The sequence below is a fragment of the Epinephelus lanceolatus genome, chromosome 16 (genome assembly GCF_041903045.1).
Source record: "Epinephelus lanceolatus isolate andai-2023 chromosome 16, ASM4190304v1, whole genome shotgun sequence".
Lineage (NCBI taxonomy): Eukaryota > Metazoa > Chordata > Actinopteri > Perciformes > Serranidae > Epinephelus > Epinephelus lanceolatus.
In genome coordinates this window covers 2,572,969-2,586,994 of record NC_135749.1, presented here as the reverse complement: position 1 = coordinate 2,586,994, position 14,026 = coordinate 2,572,969, and the positions used below count along the sequence as shown (strand labels likewise).

General features: G+C 44.6%; 1 protein-coding gene across 1 annotated transcript; it reads left to right on the top strand.

The window, feature by feature from the left end:
- Positions 1 to 15: 15 nt before the first annotated feature.
- maco1a (macoilin 1a) lies at positions 16 to 13,822 on the top strand. Its single transcript, XM_033637208.2, has 11 exons — positions 16 to 276; positions 2,617 to 2,758; positions 2,964 to 3,090; positions 3,251 to 3,374; positions 3,457 to 3,635; positions 5,410 to 5,953; positions 6,180 to 6,338; positions 7,138 to 7,320; positions 7,417 to 7,537; positions 7,944 to 8,118; positions 10,467 to 13,822. The coding sequence occupies exons 1-11, from the start codon at positions 197 to 199 to the stop codon at positions 10,667 to 10,669; spliced, it is 2,037 nt and encodes a 678-aa protein (XP_033493099.2). The 5' UTR covers positions 16 to 196; the 3' UTR covers positions 10,670 to 13,822.
- The last annotated feature ends 204 nt before the right edge of the window (positions 13,823 to 14,026 follow it).

Here is a 14,026-nt window from a genome sequence, read left to right as displayed (position 1 = left end):
CGTCGGCAGCGGCGACGCAGCGTGTCGTGAAAAGGGGAGGGCCTTCACGGGACTGTTTTTATTTATTTCTTTGTTTCATGTTCATAAAACAACAACAATGGTGGATAATTGAAGAAGTGTGAACGTTAGGATGAGCGGATGACATTTGCAGTCACAGTTACCAGACCGAGAGCACCGGTGAATCAACAGGGGGAGGATGAAGCGGCGCAATGCGGACTGCAGCAAACTCCGACGGCCGTTAAAACGGAACCGAATCACCGAGGGTATATATAGCAGGTAGAGAAAAGGGGCTGGAGGGACGTTATTGTATAACAATGGCGCCTCGCTGCATATGTCAAGACAGCGCTGCCAGGCTAGGCTACATGTATATTTAAGCTAGCTTTGGTTGGAGCTGCACACACCGAGCTAAATGAACGTACCCGTGTATTGTCACAATTAACCGTCAGGCCTAACGTTACTGTTGTGCTGTTCGGTCATGGTTTAATTCAAACAGTGGCTGAATCAAAATGAAAGGTGTGTGTGGGACTCAGTGTGAATGTTAACACGTCCCGCTCAGTGTAAATCTGCTGAGTTAAAACCAGACGTGTTGAACTTGTGAAGAAGATGATGAAGCTCGAGCTGTGACAGCAGCAGTGTCAGAGGCGCTCGTTTTGATGTGCGGGGTGACGCCGGCGGCGGCGGGGCGCTCACCTGTGCTTTGTCTGGCAGAGAGGTCTAAATGTTAACACAGCAGGGACACAATAAGCACCAGAGTTAGATGAGGCTCACTGGAACATGTCAGGAGCTCTTTAGTTTAAGAAGATGCATAAATGAATAGCCTCTTCCTATAGATTGATTAATGATGAGCCAAACATAGGACACCAGGTGTGCTTCAGGTAGCATGTCCAGACATGACACCCTGCACATGCATGCTCTGTTTAACCCTCTCTTTCCTCTGCTTTTCAAGATGTCTCTCAGCTGTTATCTGTTTTAGTTTCTTTGATAACACCAACACATTGTTAGACTTGTTGGTGACACCTACATGTGTATGCACGCTCACTGCTGCACTGTTTAATCTGCATTTATCTACCTTTATATTCAGTAAGAACCTCAGGTAACACTGCAGTCACACTGGAGATGTCTAATGAACACTAGACTGTTGTTAACCTGATTATTGTCGTGATCCCACCTGAACCAGTCACGTCCAAATTGGATTTCATAATTTATTTTGTGATTAGCTAGCGTATGTACCATTTTGGTGTTCTTGATTTTAAATAACATCTTGAGTGGCCTGCAGACTGATTTTAAACAACCCTTGACTTGTCCTCTAAAATGTACTACATAATTAACACAACACTGGTTAATCAAGCAGGATAACTTTGCATTTTTGTCCTTGACAGCTGGATGGCTGCTCCACCGGCTGTGGCTTAGAAGGAAGAGCAGGTCATCCACTTATCAGAAAATCGGTGGTTGAATCCCCGCCTCCTCCAGTCCACATTTCAAAGTATCCTTGAGCAAGATGCTGAGCCCCAAATTGCTCTCGATGGCTGCTCCATCAGTGCATGAGTGTGTGTGAATGGGTGAATGTGACATGTTGCGTAAAAAGTGCTATACAAGTGTGGTTCATTTACCATCCCGTTGGAACACGGGCAGCGACTCCACGCTGCAGCTGCCTCTGATCGGCGTACAGCAATGATCCCCAGCAGGAACTGGACAGCACCTCATATTATTCCCGACTCACCAGTCAATAAAATGCAGCTGTGGTCATTGTCCGTAGCTTATTCCAACCCATAACAGACGGTTGGATGTCATTTGAGACAGCGTAAAATGAAAATTCAGTTCATGAACAGCGACAACCTGTCTTTCAAAATATACTACAAGTCAAGCAAGATCACTTTTGTTCATTCACCTCACGATGGCAGGACAGTCCTACAGTTAGTAGACATGCACCAAGTAGAAATTACTCAGGCAGAACTAGTGTGTTTTCATAGATAGACGGCAAATAAGCAGCCACCTGACACCAGGTGTTTCCTGCTAGGTAGCAGACATGGTGAATGGTAAATGGACTGAACTTGTTCAGCGCTTTTCTAGTCTTCCGACCACTCAAAACGCTTTTACACCTCATGTCACATTCACCCACTGGTGGCCAAGGCTACCATACATGGTGCCACCTGCTACTCAGTAACCCTTTATACACACTCACGCACTGATGGAGCAGCCATTGGGAGCAAATGGGGGTTCAGTATCTTGCCCAAGGATACTTCGACATGCAAACTGGAGGAGCCGGGGATTGAGCCACCGATCTTCGGATAAGTGGACGACCCGTTCTACCTCTGAGCCACAGTCGCCCTGTGGCCACAACAAAGTCAACAGCAAGGGCTGCTGCTTTCATGAGCGGTGGAAAGTTGAATACTTTGTCACTGAAATATAAAACCATTGCATTAGTGTCATTTGCATGTGATTTTTTGAAGTAAACCCCCAGTTATGTCACATGATCTAATCTGGCCCTCATTCAAAAAAAGTCTGGACACCTGTGTTAAACCTTGTGTCGTTTCCCCTCTTTGTCCCTTTCTCTTGTCATTCTGTTTAACTGTTTTCTCCATCTTTTTTCTCTGTCTTGTCTTCTTTCTCACACAGTACGTTCCTGTACTTGAAGTTCCTGGTAGTGTGGGTGTTAGTTCTGCTGGCCGACTTCGTGCTGGAGTTCAGGTTTGAGTACCTGTGGCCCTTCTGGCTTTTTATTCGAAGCGTCTACGACTCCTTCAGATATCAGGGACTGGTAAGAGCCTGTTCGTATGACCCTCATGCAGCAAAGAAACACTCAGATCAGTTTGCAGAGCTGAGATGCTTGTTAAAAATTGTAGTGGTGGATGGAGAACCAGTAAGACAAGTTTTCTTTGAGTGTGTTTGGGTCAGTTGTGTGCACACATGCTACAGCAATCCTGCACAGTTGTTAATTGTCTGCCTCTTTCTACCTCACCTAGGCGTTCTCTGTGTTCTTCGTATGTGTGGCGTTTACGTCGGACATCATCTGCCTCCTCTTCATCCCAGTCCAATGGCTGTTTTTCGCTGCCAGCACCTACGTATGGGTCCAGTATGTCTGGCACACAGGTTAGTCCAAGTTTTCTGTGGACTCTTTATTTTTCTGCCAGTGCACCGGCTACTTTTCACCTTAAAAGACTCACAAGAAATTCACAGCTGCCAAGTTTCTCCCAGCACTAGACTCAAGAGGGCTGATTTGTCTTTTCTTGTCTCTTACTTTTTCATGCAGAAAGAGGAGTCTGTCTACCTACTGTATCGCTGTGGATCCTGTTTGTGTACATCGAAGCTGCCATACGGTTCAAAGATCTGAAGAACTTTCACGTAGACCTGTGTCGACCCTTCGCTGCTCACTGGTAAACCTCACACATTGCTCTTTTAATGCCCATGATAAATGGTAAAAAGGAAGATAACTTTGTGTTTCTCTTCACCTCCCAGTATCGGCTACCCTGTGGTGACTCTGGGCTTCGGCTTTAAGAGCTACGTTAGCTACAAGATGCGACTGAGGAAACAGAAGGAGGTGCAGAAGGAGAATGAATTCTACATGCAGCTTCTACAGCAGGCTTTACCGCCGGAGCAACAGATGCTGCAGAGACAGGAGAGGGAGGCAGAGGAGGGTGAGACACACACACACAAAAACACAAATCGTACTACAGAACAGACAGTAGAGACTGTGCCATTAGTTCACTCATTGACTGGGAACAAGGATGACAGGGGTTTGTTATCACTTAACACAAATGTAGACACAACGCTTTTGTTTTTGCTCCAATTTTCAGAGCTTTAAGTTAAAGATCTAAGACTCTTAATGCACACAGAAGACTAATTTCTCTCAAATTATGGTTGCAAATTTGTTAAAATCAGTGTCAGTGAGCACCTCTCCGTTTTTAAGATAATCCATCGACCCGACAGGTGTGTCATATAACGATACTACACAGGTGTGCCTTGGGATGGTCACAGTAAAAGACCACTCTAGAATTTGCAGTTTTATCCAGGGAGGAAAAAATTATTTATAAAGACTTGGTTCAGTTCAGTCGAATTCAGGTTTGTTTGCCCCCTCAGTCCGGTTCCAAAGGAACTCTGGTGCAGTTGGTTTGTGGTGAGAAGGTGTTCCGACCTGGATGTGAAGCAACTGCAGTCACATGACACATTGTTTGGGTTAAACATGAGCATGTTACAGTCCTGGAGGATTATTAATGTGCACCTCCTCCTGTACTGCCTTAATATGCACATTCAGCACATCCAATGCATCAAAACATTGTTTTCTAGTTGGAGCCGCGCCTCGTTTTCAAACTGTATGGTTTGACTAAAATGAACAATGACAGCAATATAGTCCACGATGAGCAGCGCTAAAATCAACCTGCGTAGTTGTCCCTCCATTGTGACATTAGAAAGTGTCACATTTATCTTGCAAGTGTACTCTTCTTCAACGTTTGCTTTACTTCCTGGATTTTTCCCACATGGAAATTCTGACCAATCAAGAGCAGCTTTCTCACACAAGGCATTTGATCTGGTCCTCTTGTAAATGCTGCCGTGAGAACACCAACCAACTCTAGGCAATTATACAACTTTGGAACAACATGAGTCCCTGATTCAGACCAAAGGAGACCACTCTAGGGCTGACAGCACCCTTAGTTTTTCAGGTGTCTCGGCCTGGATGTTTTGTCCGTACTAGAGTTCTGCCAGCTGCCAGCTTTCACACTGGCCGACACAGCCCAAACCAAACACTGAAATGCACCAGAGTTGATTGAGTTGCATCAAACAGGTTTGGTGTAAAAGCACCCCAATTTTTTTCTGTCTGTTTTGTATTTAACTGAAAGCAGCCAAGTATTCCTGTAACAGCCTGCTGGCATGAAGCTGTATATCAGCGATACTCAACTCACAGCCCGAGGTCCATATCCAGCCCTTGATAGGGTGCTGGGTGGCCCCACAACTATTTTCTGTCTGATAATGAGAATACATTTATTCATACTGGGATTTTTTTGTACTTTTTGTACAAAAAGAGTGAATAAAAAGCATCAAAACAGAGCTTGTTTTTGAGAAATAGGTGCCAGGAGAACACCCACCCAGACGCCCCTGACAGAGGCCCGGTCATGCCCCAGATGTCCTCAATTTCTAGAAATGTCCCTGTGCACACCTGACCTGTGCAGAGCTGTTGCATTTGGCCCCTGGCCTCCTGCCATTTTGCAAAATTGGCCCCCAGGCAAAGCAAGTTGATTGTCCCTGCTGTATATGAATCTTGTCAGGGATGTTCTCTGATTTGTGTCACTCACAGAGACCATCACTCAGTCTGTGTTTATGGTCAAATATGTTTCTGGTTTGCCTTGGCTTTTGGTTAATGTCAGGAACATCTGTATGTGTCTCGTAACACCGTCTACATCTGTTCTCTTCCAGCTGCTTTAGCTAAAGGGATCTCCGAGGTAGAACCCGCAGTACTATCCCAAAACGGAGCACCTCCTGGAAAGAAAAGCACCTCAGTCCCGCTACCAGAACTGGAGTACCGGGAAAAAGGGAAGGACAGTACTGGCAAAGAGCGCGAGGGCAAAAAACAAAACACAATTGGAATCAATAACAACAGTATTATACACGCACTGGACTCCAAACTACAGGAGACAGAGTACATAGAGAACTACGTCGGAGCAAAGAGACTGAATAACGACCTGGCAGCAGAGAACACACACGCTGACGCCAACACACACTCCACTTCCAAAGAGGAAGTGGGGGGGACGGGGAAGAACTACAAAAATGCCAGCGGAGGCGGGGGTAACATTCCCAACTCGTCTCCACGGAATCACAGTTCTTCAAATGGCAGCGTGCCGCCGGGTTCCTCCACCAATAAGAATGAGAAGAAGCAGAAGGGGGCGGGGAAGGGGCAGAAGGATCCAGTGGAGAACTGCATCCCAAACAACCAGCTGGGCAAGCCGGACGCGCTCGTACGGTAAGACACACTCTGACGTTCTGTTAACGCGGAGCTGTAAATGTCTTCCAGCATCAGTTTCACTGGGTTTGTTCTTTGGTTTCACTTTAACATTTGATTGATGGATAAAAGCCAAGACGACTTTGCTTACTCTCACAGTCGTCATCCTGCACACAATAATGACGTAATTGTTCCTATACTGGTGACAGGAGACGTGTTTGCCTCTGTCGTGGTTTCTCTCTGACAGGCTGGAGCAGGATGTGAAGCGTCTGAAGGCAGATCTTCAGGCCAACAGGCAGCTGGAGTCAGAGCTGCGGAGTCAGCTCTCCTCTCTGAGCAGCCAGGACCGCAGCCTACGCTCTGAACTGGGCCAGCTCCGCCAGGACAACGAGCTGCTACAGAACAAGTGGGTACATGGGTAGTATACTCACACGGTATACTCACCTATGCCGTTATGCCGTAAATAAATTTCTTGTCAGTATGTTGAGGAAGGTCGCTGGGCGCTAAGCCCAGGATGTGGCAATGGTGGAACATTTGCATGTGGGGAGGCGAGCACTCCATTAAAATGGCAAATTCTTCACAAAATAAAACGCCACAAAAAGCAGTCACAGTTTGTCGTATGTTGTCCGTGTGATTCAACTTTTAATGATAAAAGAGACAAACATAATTTGATAATGGAAGCCCTGAAGGTGAAGCCTGACTATACTTTAGTTATGGAGGAGCTCACTGGACCCGTTAAAAGCACAATTTACTGGCTGTATGTGGCTGCAGCAGAACATTTTTTATGACGATATTAAAAAAGCTCATGTGAGGTCATTGTTTCATTGGTGAATTCGATGTCATTGGCGTACACTGCTGTCAGGGTAAAAAGATGTAGCAAATCAACTGTGACTGCCAGGCTGTGTCAGAAAACAGATCAGCACCAGGAGTTGAAAGGGTATTACGTCTATAACCTTTATCAGTGAAGAGCCTTGGTGTACAAACATTGCTGTCTCTGTTAGTGTCATGGTAATGGTTTGTTATCAGTGAACAACCCTGAAGGTTAAACCACTTTAAATCGTGGCTGTATGTGCAAACATTATTGTCGAATTTGAGTCATAGTTGCCACCAAACCAGGAGGAAGACAGAGACTGCAGCAGTGGAAGTGCAAAGTGTGTTCATCTTATGATCCAGCCAGGTTGACCATGTTCCTCTCTGTACTTCAGGCTCCACAGTGCCGTCCAGGCCAAGCAGAAGGATAAGCAGACCATCTCCCAGCTGGAGAAGAGGCTGAAGGCTGAGCAGGAGGCTCGAGCCCTCGCTGAGAAACAGCTGGCCGAGGAGAGGAAGAGGAAGAAGATGGAGGAGGCCACTGCTGCCAGAGCCGTGGCATTAGCTGCTGCCACCAGGTGCTCGTTAGATGAGTGTATCTAGCCAAGCTTTGTGTCATCAAAGGGAACTTTTACTAATATAACCTTTTGCTGTTTTTGTCTCGTGGCCAACAGAGTGGAGTCGACGGACTCTCTGCGTGGTCGCATCAGAGAGCTGGAGACGGAGTGTAAGAAGCTCAGCATGGACATGAAACTTAAGGAGGAGCAGATAAGGGATCTGGAGGGCAAGTGTCAGGTGAGGAGGAACAGCATGACTCATTTTCTGATAAGATAATTCGTTGGGTTCATGATCGTGACTTCCTGGCTCATTAAAGAGACTAAAATACATCATCTGAGTTCTGTGACTGTAGCTGGGAATACGCTCTCATTAACAAGCTGCTGCTGCACTTGAATTTCTAACAACAACAAATGTGATCACTTCACTAAAATTACATGACATTTTAATTTGAGTAAGTGATGCAATTAAACGATTAGACCCCCTGTGCTTGTGATGCATTAGGCATGTAGCTCAGCTTTGTTCAGAAAATGATGCTGTTAAGTCATTTATGATAATATTTGATTAGCGTCAAATATACTCGAGGAGTAAATGTTTCTGCACCTTCATCTCACTTCATGTCTCTTCCCTCTGCTGTGATGTGCAGGAGCTGAGGAAGTATAAAGAGAATGAGAAGGACACAGAGGTGTTGATGTCAGCGCTGTCAGCCATGCAGGAGAAGACCCAGCACCTGGAGAACAGCCTGAGTGCTGAGACCAGGATCAAACTGGACCTCTTCTCTGCACTGGGAGACGCCAAGAGGCAGCTGGAGATAGCACAAGGTAGGAGGCAGTGAGTTATTGATGTAGAGCTGTTTTGGGTTGTTTTTTTTTTTAACATTCAAAGCTTCTGTTTTCGAATGAAGCTTCTTCTAGACAGCTGTTGTTGTTCTTCTTCTTCTCCGTTTTTATTTACGGCTCACAAACCAACTTTATAGCTTTTTAACTTTATATAACGAAATATCGGGAGAACAAGCAGCGATCTCATACCGTGCCTGAAATCTCACGAGCTCTAGATAAAGCCCAGCTGGATACTACTCCAGGTGGAGGTGTCTTGTCCTCGGTCACATCCAGACCTTGAAAATAAGGCTGCAGCCGGTCCCATTCCTTGCAACAGAGGCATTCCTCTTCTGTGGGCACTGGGGCACAGCATTCACAGGTACACCACCAATCTCCAGAGCTACGCAGCCTTGCAGCAGCCATTCCTCCTCTCTCGTCCTCTACCTGTTGCGCCTCTCTCTCTCTCCTCCTCCGTTCTTCAATTTCACGAAGCTCTTTGTCAGTGTTTTCTGGCTCAAATAAATAAGGGCGGCCATCAAACTCTGCAAAATCAAATTCCTCCTCCACAAAGTCGAAGTCTGGCAAAAAGTACTACTGTGCTAAGTGCTACTGTCCGGTTCTGCCTTCCAGCTGTTGCTGCTTGTTCTCACGAGATTTCAGGCACGGTATGAGATCGCTGCTTGTTCTCGTGAGATATATTTCGGCCGCGCTTTGGAAAACAAACATGGCAGCACACCGGTAAGGTAAGACAACACGTTTACATGTCGTTTTCTATATGTTCTCTGACATTTATCCTAACGATATGAGGCGGTCTTTGTGGAAAAAAAGCTTGTTTAGTGGACTAACTTTGCACTTGAAGGTTGCCCGTTCACTTACGTTTTAACAGGTCTGACGCTACTATGCGCCCCGGCTGTATCTAGGCTAACGGCTAACATGCTAACTATTATTTTTATGTCACTAGTCACTTGAAACAAATTTAGGACGATAGGAGACAGGTTGAAATAAACCAAAATTTCCCTTTAAGTCAATAAAAGAGTCTGGCTTTGTATTACCAACGCTATTTAATGACTATAATTTTAATTATCGGAATAATGCATGATAATTTAAATGTCCTGGTATTGGATCACTTTATGACAGTAATCGATTTTCCTAGGATTTTTGTGTCCGAAGACGTTTGATTTATCTGGGTTTTAAGATGCTGAAATAACCAAAAACAAGCAATTCTGTCATCACATACCATGATTGAAAATGTAATCAATTTTGCCTGACAATATGCCAACATGTACGAAGGAATCTCTCAACCCCCCTCCACAGGGAAGCTGTCAGGGATTCAGTTCACAGAGCTACTTTCAGATTAATGCCTCATTTCCACCAAACCCTTTCAGTCCAGTGGAGCCAGCAGTAAGCCTTCAGACATGGCACCTAGACCCTTGGTGTGTTCAGACAGTCCTCTTAAATGTGGGCGGGGTTGTTGTCATTCACTGCTCCGTCCAGCACTCGCTGTATTTCCTCATCAGCGGTGACACAGATGGAAGTCTGCACCTGGTTTATCGTCCACAGAACGAGGCTGCACGCCCACATTTTCACAACAAAATAGAACAGGCTGCAGTGAGAGTCTCTCTCCATGGGATATTTAAAAATAGCAGCTTTGTGCATTTAGTCCTTCTCAGGCAAGCTCAGGGGTTTAGTGTTGCTGTAGCCCACAGGAAGTGAGGATTAGAATATATGACCTTCACATAATCCGCTCCAAATTCATCTATATTTTTAAAGTCATTACTAAAAGTGTGTGTCATATAAAAAGTAAAGTGATGGTCAAAGTTGTCACAGTGAAATTTAAGGTGTGCTGATGGATTCACTTCATCAACTCATGCATTGAGTAACATTACAAGTTAACGTTCCACCTTAAAAGTTGCCGGCAGTCGGCCCAGTGAATGAAGTGATTTTTTCTCAGACTCCAGCTGCTGTGAGAGGCAGCAAAACATCCTTTCATTTTATAGTTACAGTTTACTAATAAAACTCTCCACAGTATGAACAGTGGTTACATGAGCCTCAAAACCAGACACAGCTCAGCCCTGAGCAGAGTGACCGTCCTCTACTGACCAATCAGACTGCAGTGTTCACAGCTCCACCTTTTAGTACCAGATCTGTGTGCTAGGTACCCCAACAGAGGGGGGACCAAACATGGGGACGCTAAGGAACGCTTCTGTTGGTACCATCCACAACTTTTCACTGTGGAGACAGAAACAATGTGTACTGAACTGAACTGGACTGCTCGGTGGAAACAGGGCTCAAATGTCCCTCCTCGTCTCTCCGCTGTGATATGACTGTCTTTGTCTCCTCGCCTCATCTAGGCCAGATCCACCAGAGGGAGCAGGAGATCGCGGAGCTGAAGCAGAAGATAGCAGAGGTGATGGCAGTGATGCCCAGCCTGTCCTACTCATCAGATGGCAGCAACCTCAGCCCTGTCACCCCGCACTACTCCTCAAAGTTCATGGACAATAGTCCCTCCTCCCTGGACCCCAACGCCTCAGTCTACCAGCCCCTCAAAAAGTGACTCTGACATCCACACTTTTGTCAGACAGAACTTTGTCTTCTTTCTTTCGGTGAAGCTCTCAGTTCTGGTTTGGGTTATTTTTTGAGTTTACCAGCCCCTGACAGTTTTTGCACTCTAACGTACCACACACAGACACACACAGCGCACACAACCCCTCCATACATATGTGTATTTGGCTTCTTTCTATTTCGGTTCTGTTATCAGAACTATTATTTTGAGCGGGTTGTGAACAATCTGATTCTTTTGTTGTTGGGATTTAGCCATTAGACAGCGTGATCTGTTTGAAGGGGGATAAAGGAACACACACAGTTTGTTGGCCAAATGTCTACTGAAGAGCCGTCATGCTTCGCTTCATGTCAGTCTTCTGTTGGTGTCGGTATATAAATCCCCCCACAGCCATATTTTCTTGTATAGTGAACTGATACACATTTAATTTAAGAACAATTGGCTTTTCATGACTGTTTGGTAGGCGCAGGATGCCCTAAGTTTTCAGTTTAGTTTGAGTCTGAAACTCGCCTGTAAAGTTGAGCCCAGCGAGAGATACATGAATGTAAAACGATTCATGTTTTGCTTAAATCAGTGATTGTTTGTTTTGTAATGTTTCAGTTCAGTTACGACAATGTATGTTTGTTCTAAACTAGTGATACTGAACTGATAAACGCTCGCTGTGTCCTTCAGATATTCCGACCCAGTTCATCCTCTTAGAGAGTAACTTCAGTATTTTTCAGCCTGGACCCTTTTTTCTCATGTTCTTGTGTCTGAGTGACTCATGGCAGCAACAGTTTTGAGACTGGTGCCGTACTTAGTGAGATCACTGCAGGCAGCAGCAGAGAAACAGACTTCGATGTGCAATTGAGCACTGTGAATTTACGTCCGCTGAAAGTGTTTGTTTTTGCCACTGACAGGCTCAGATTGTCACTATCAATGTCTTCACAGACATAGTCCTTGTTGTTGATGAGTAAGATCTCTGTTTTTAAACCAGAAACAGGCTCAAAATCACTGCTGTCAACACCTCCGGACCCCATTTACAAAAACAGTAATTTTATCATCGTAGAACACGCTTGATTCAAAGTCCACAGGAGCAAAATAAAAGTCACACAAGCTGTCCTGGTTCATTTCCCACTGTTTCAACAATCACGAAGTTTGCTTTGGTTGAAATTAACCCTTAAGTCACCCAGTTAGAAGTGAAAATGCACTGACTCTGTACATGCTAAAATTGCTGTTTATGTGAATGGAGTCTGGTGGATTTGGTGATGGTGATTTTGAGGCTGTTTCTGGTTAGACAAAAGGGGATGTATCCCTGTATGGATCATTTTCATAAGTTCTCAGACACTCAAGGCAGATCTATACTTGTGCAGTGGTGTGTCTGTGTCACTCTGCAGTTACACCTCCAAAACACTAGTTGGCGGCAGGGTTTCTGTGAAGTGCTGTAAAGTTTAGTTGATTCAAAACACATTAAACACACATTAAACATGGCTTAATAGAGACAGTTTCAAACACAAATCAGCTTCACTATAACAAACACTTGTCTTTATCTGGACACATTTTCCCCACAAATACAACATGCTAACGTTATTAGCACAAGCCTATGGCATTTTACATTGTATAAATTAGCCTAGCAGCTAGCAGAGATTTCCTCTGCTCATATGAAGTCAGGATAAATCACACACAAGACTTTAAATTATATTTTACGCCTCACGTTTTGCAACCTGCGCAACTCGTTCTGTGTTATCGAGGCCTTGGTGGACACAAACTGACGGTGCTCAGTTGCCCTAAGTGTTTACATGGCAGTCGTTTTTGCTGCCACCAGCTGCAGCCCTCCTGCTAAACACTGGACCATTTACAAAACTTGTCGGTCCAATTAGTGACTTAGACTCAAAAACACGGCGACATTTGATCCAGGTTGAAAAATAGCAAAGTTGCTCTTTAATGCTGGAATAGTGAAGTCTCCAGGATTATCAGTTGGTGGATGAAGCAGATGGAGTTCTGTCCTAAAATAAATGCTACTGCTAGATTTGGCCTGGCACTGCCAAAACGTTAGCGTCCACCTGTTTGCTGCAGACACCTCTCTTCTCCCTCTGGACCAAATTAGAACCCGTTAGGCCATAATGTTCACTGGATTTAATGATGTCGAGGTAACTGGTCGTTACCGTTATCTGCAGATTTTTCAGTGCCTTGCAGTTTCTCTTTCTAAGATGCAGAAACCACATACTTTGCAATCCTGGGATCTAAAAGCATCAAGCTTCAAAGCTGCGTTTCTCTCTCCAGCTCCGATTCGCCGGGTTTCCATCCGAGATTCTTCCCATTCTGATCGGTATTTATAAAACAAGCCAGTGTCAGCTCAGACATGTTGATCCCAATGTTACAGACTTAAAGGGAAAACATAACACTGGACACAGTACACGTCATTTCATGGTGACACAGTCTTGGTACGCCAAACACCAACCAAACTGATTGTCTATTATCGTGCCGAGAGTCGGCATTTAGTTGTTTACAACAATGTACATTAACCCACTGAGGAATGTTTGTTTATTATTTCATTTCAGTTCTTAAGTGCCAAGTGTTGATGTTCGGTTTCCATCCATCTTTGATCGATGTAGCTAGCGTAATGTTTTCAGAAGAGTGCTGTTATTTTATTTTGTTGTCATTAGAACATATTCAGACGGTGTTGTGTTTACAAGGTTCTGGGCTGATCCCAGCAGCTGCTCAGTTGGACTCATGGTGTTATTCACACGTTTATTTATTTGTTACAGACTTTTATTGAGTGGCACCTCCTAGATATTTCCCATCATTCAGTTGGTTTCCTATGTTCTGTTTTGTTTTCTACCAGGAAGGATTCTGTGAATGTGTTGTGTTGGGAAAAGGTTGCCCCTGAACCATTTGACCATGTCGTGCTGTCATGTTGCCTACTTGGAAAAAAAAAAAAGTATTATTTGTGGATCGCTCTGGTGTTGTGACTTCAGTTCTCAAGTTGCTTTTATAAGTTTGTGTCGAAGGAAGAGAAGGTTTTAAAAAAATAAGTGCTTTGTTTTATCTTTTCATTGCTCCACCATGTTTGTTTTCTTTACTCAAAGTGATGGTGGCTGTGTCACACTTTTTACGTTGGCCATCACTATTAAAGAAAGTCTTGCTGGTGGCAATGCAAGCTGTTCAGTCTGTGTACGCGTCTGCTTCTTCTCTTTATGACACAAGAGGCCAAACGTTTACCCTTCATCTACCACGAGACGATGGCAGTGTGGTGCGTAACATTTGGGACGTCGAAACAAAAAATGCAAGAAGACAAAACTGACATTTATTTGCAAACAAAGTTTCCAATGTAAAAGGGACAGTTCAGTCCATTCTTGTGAACCTGACATC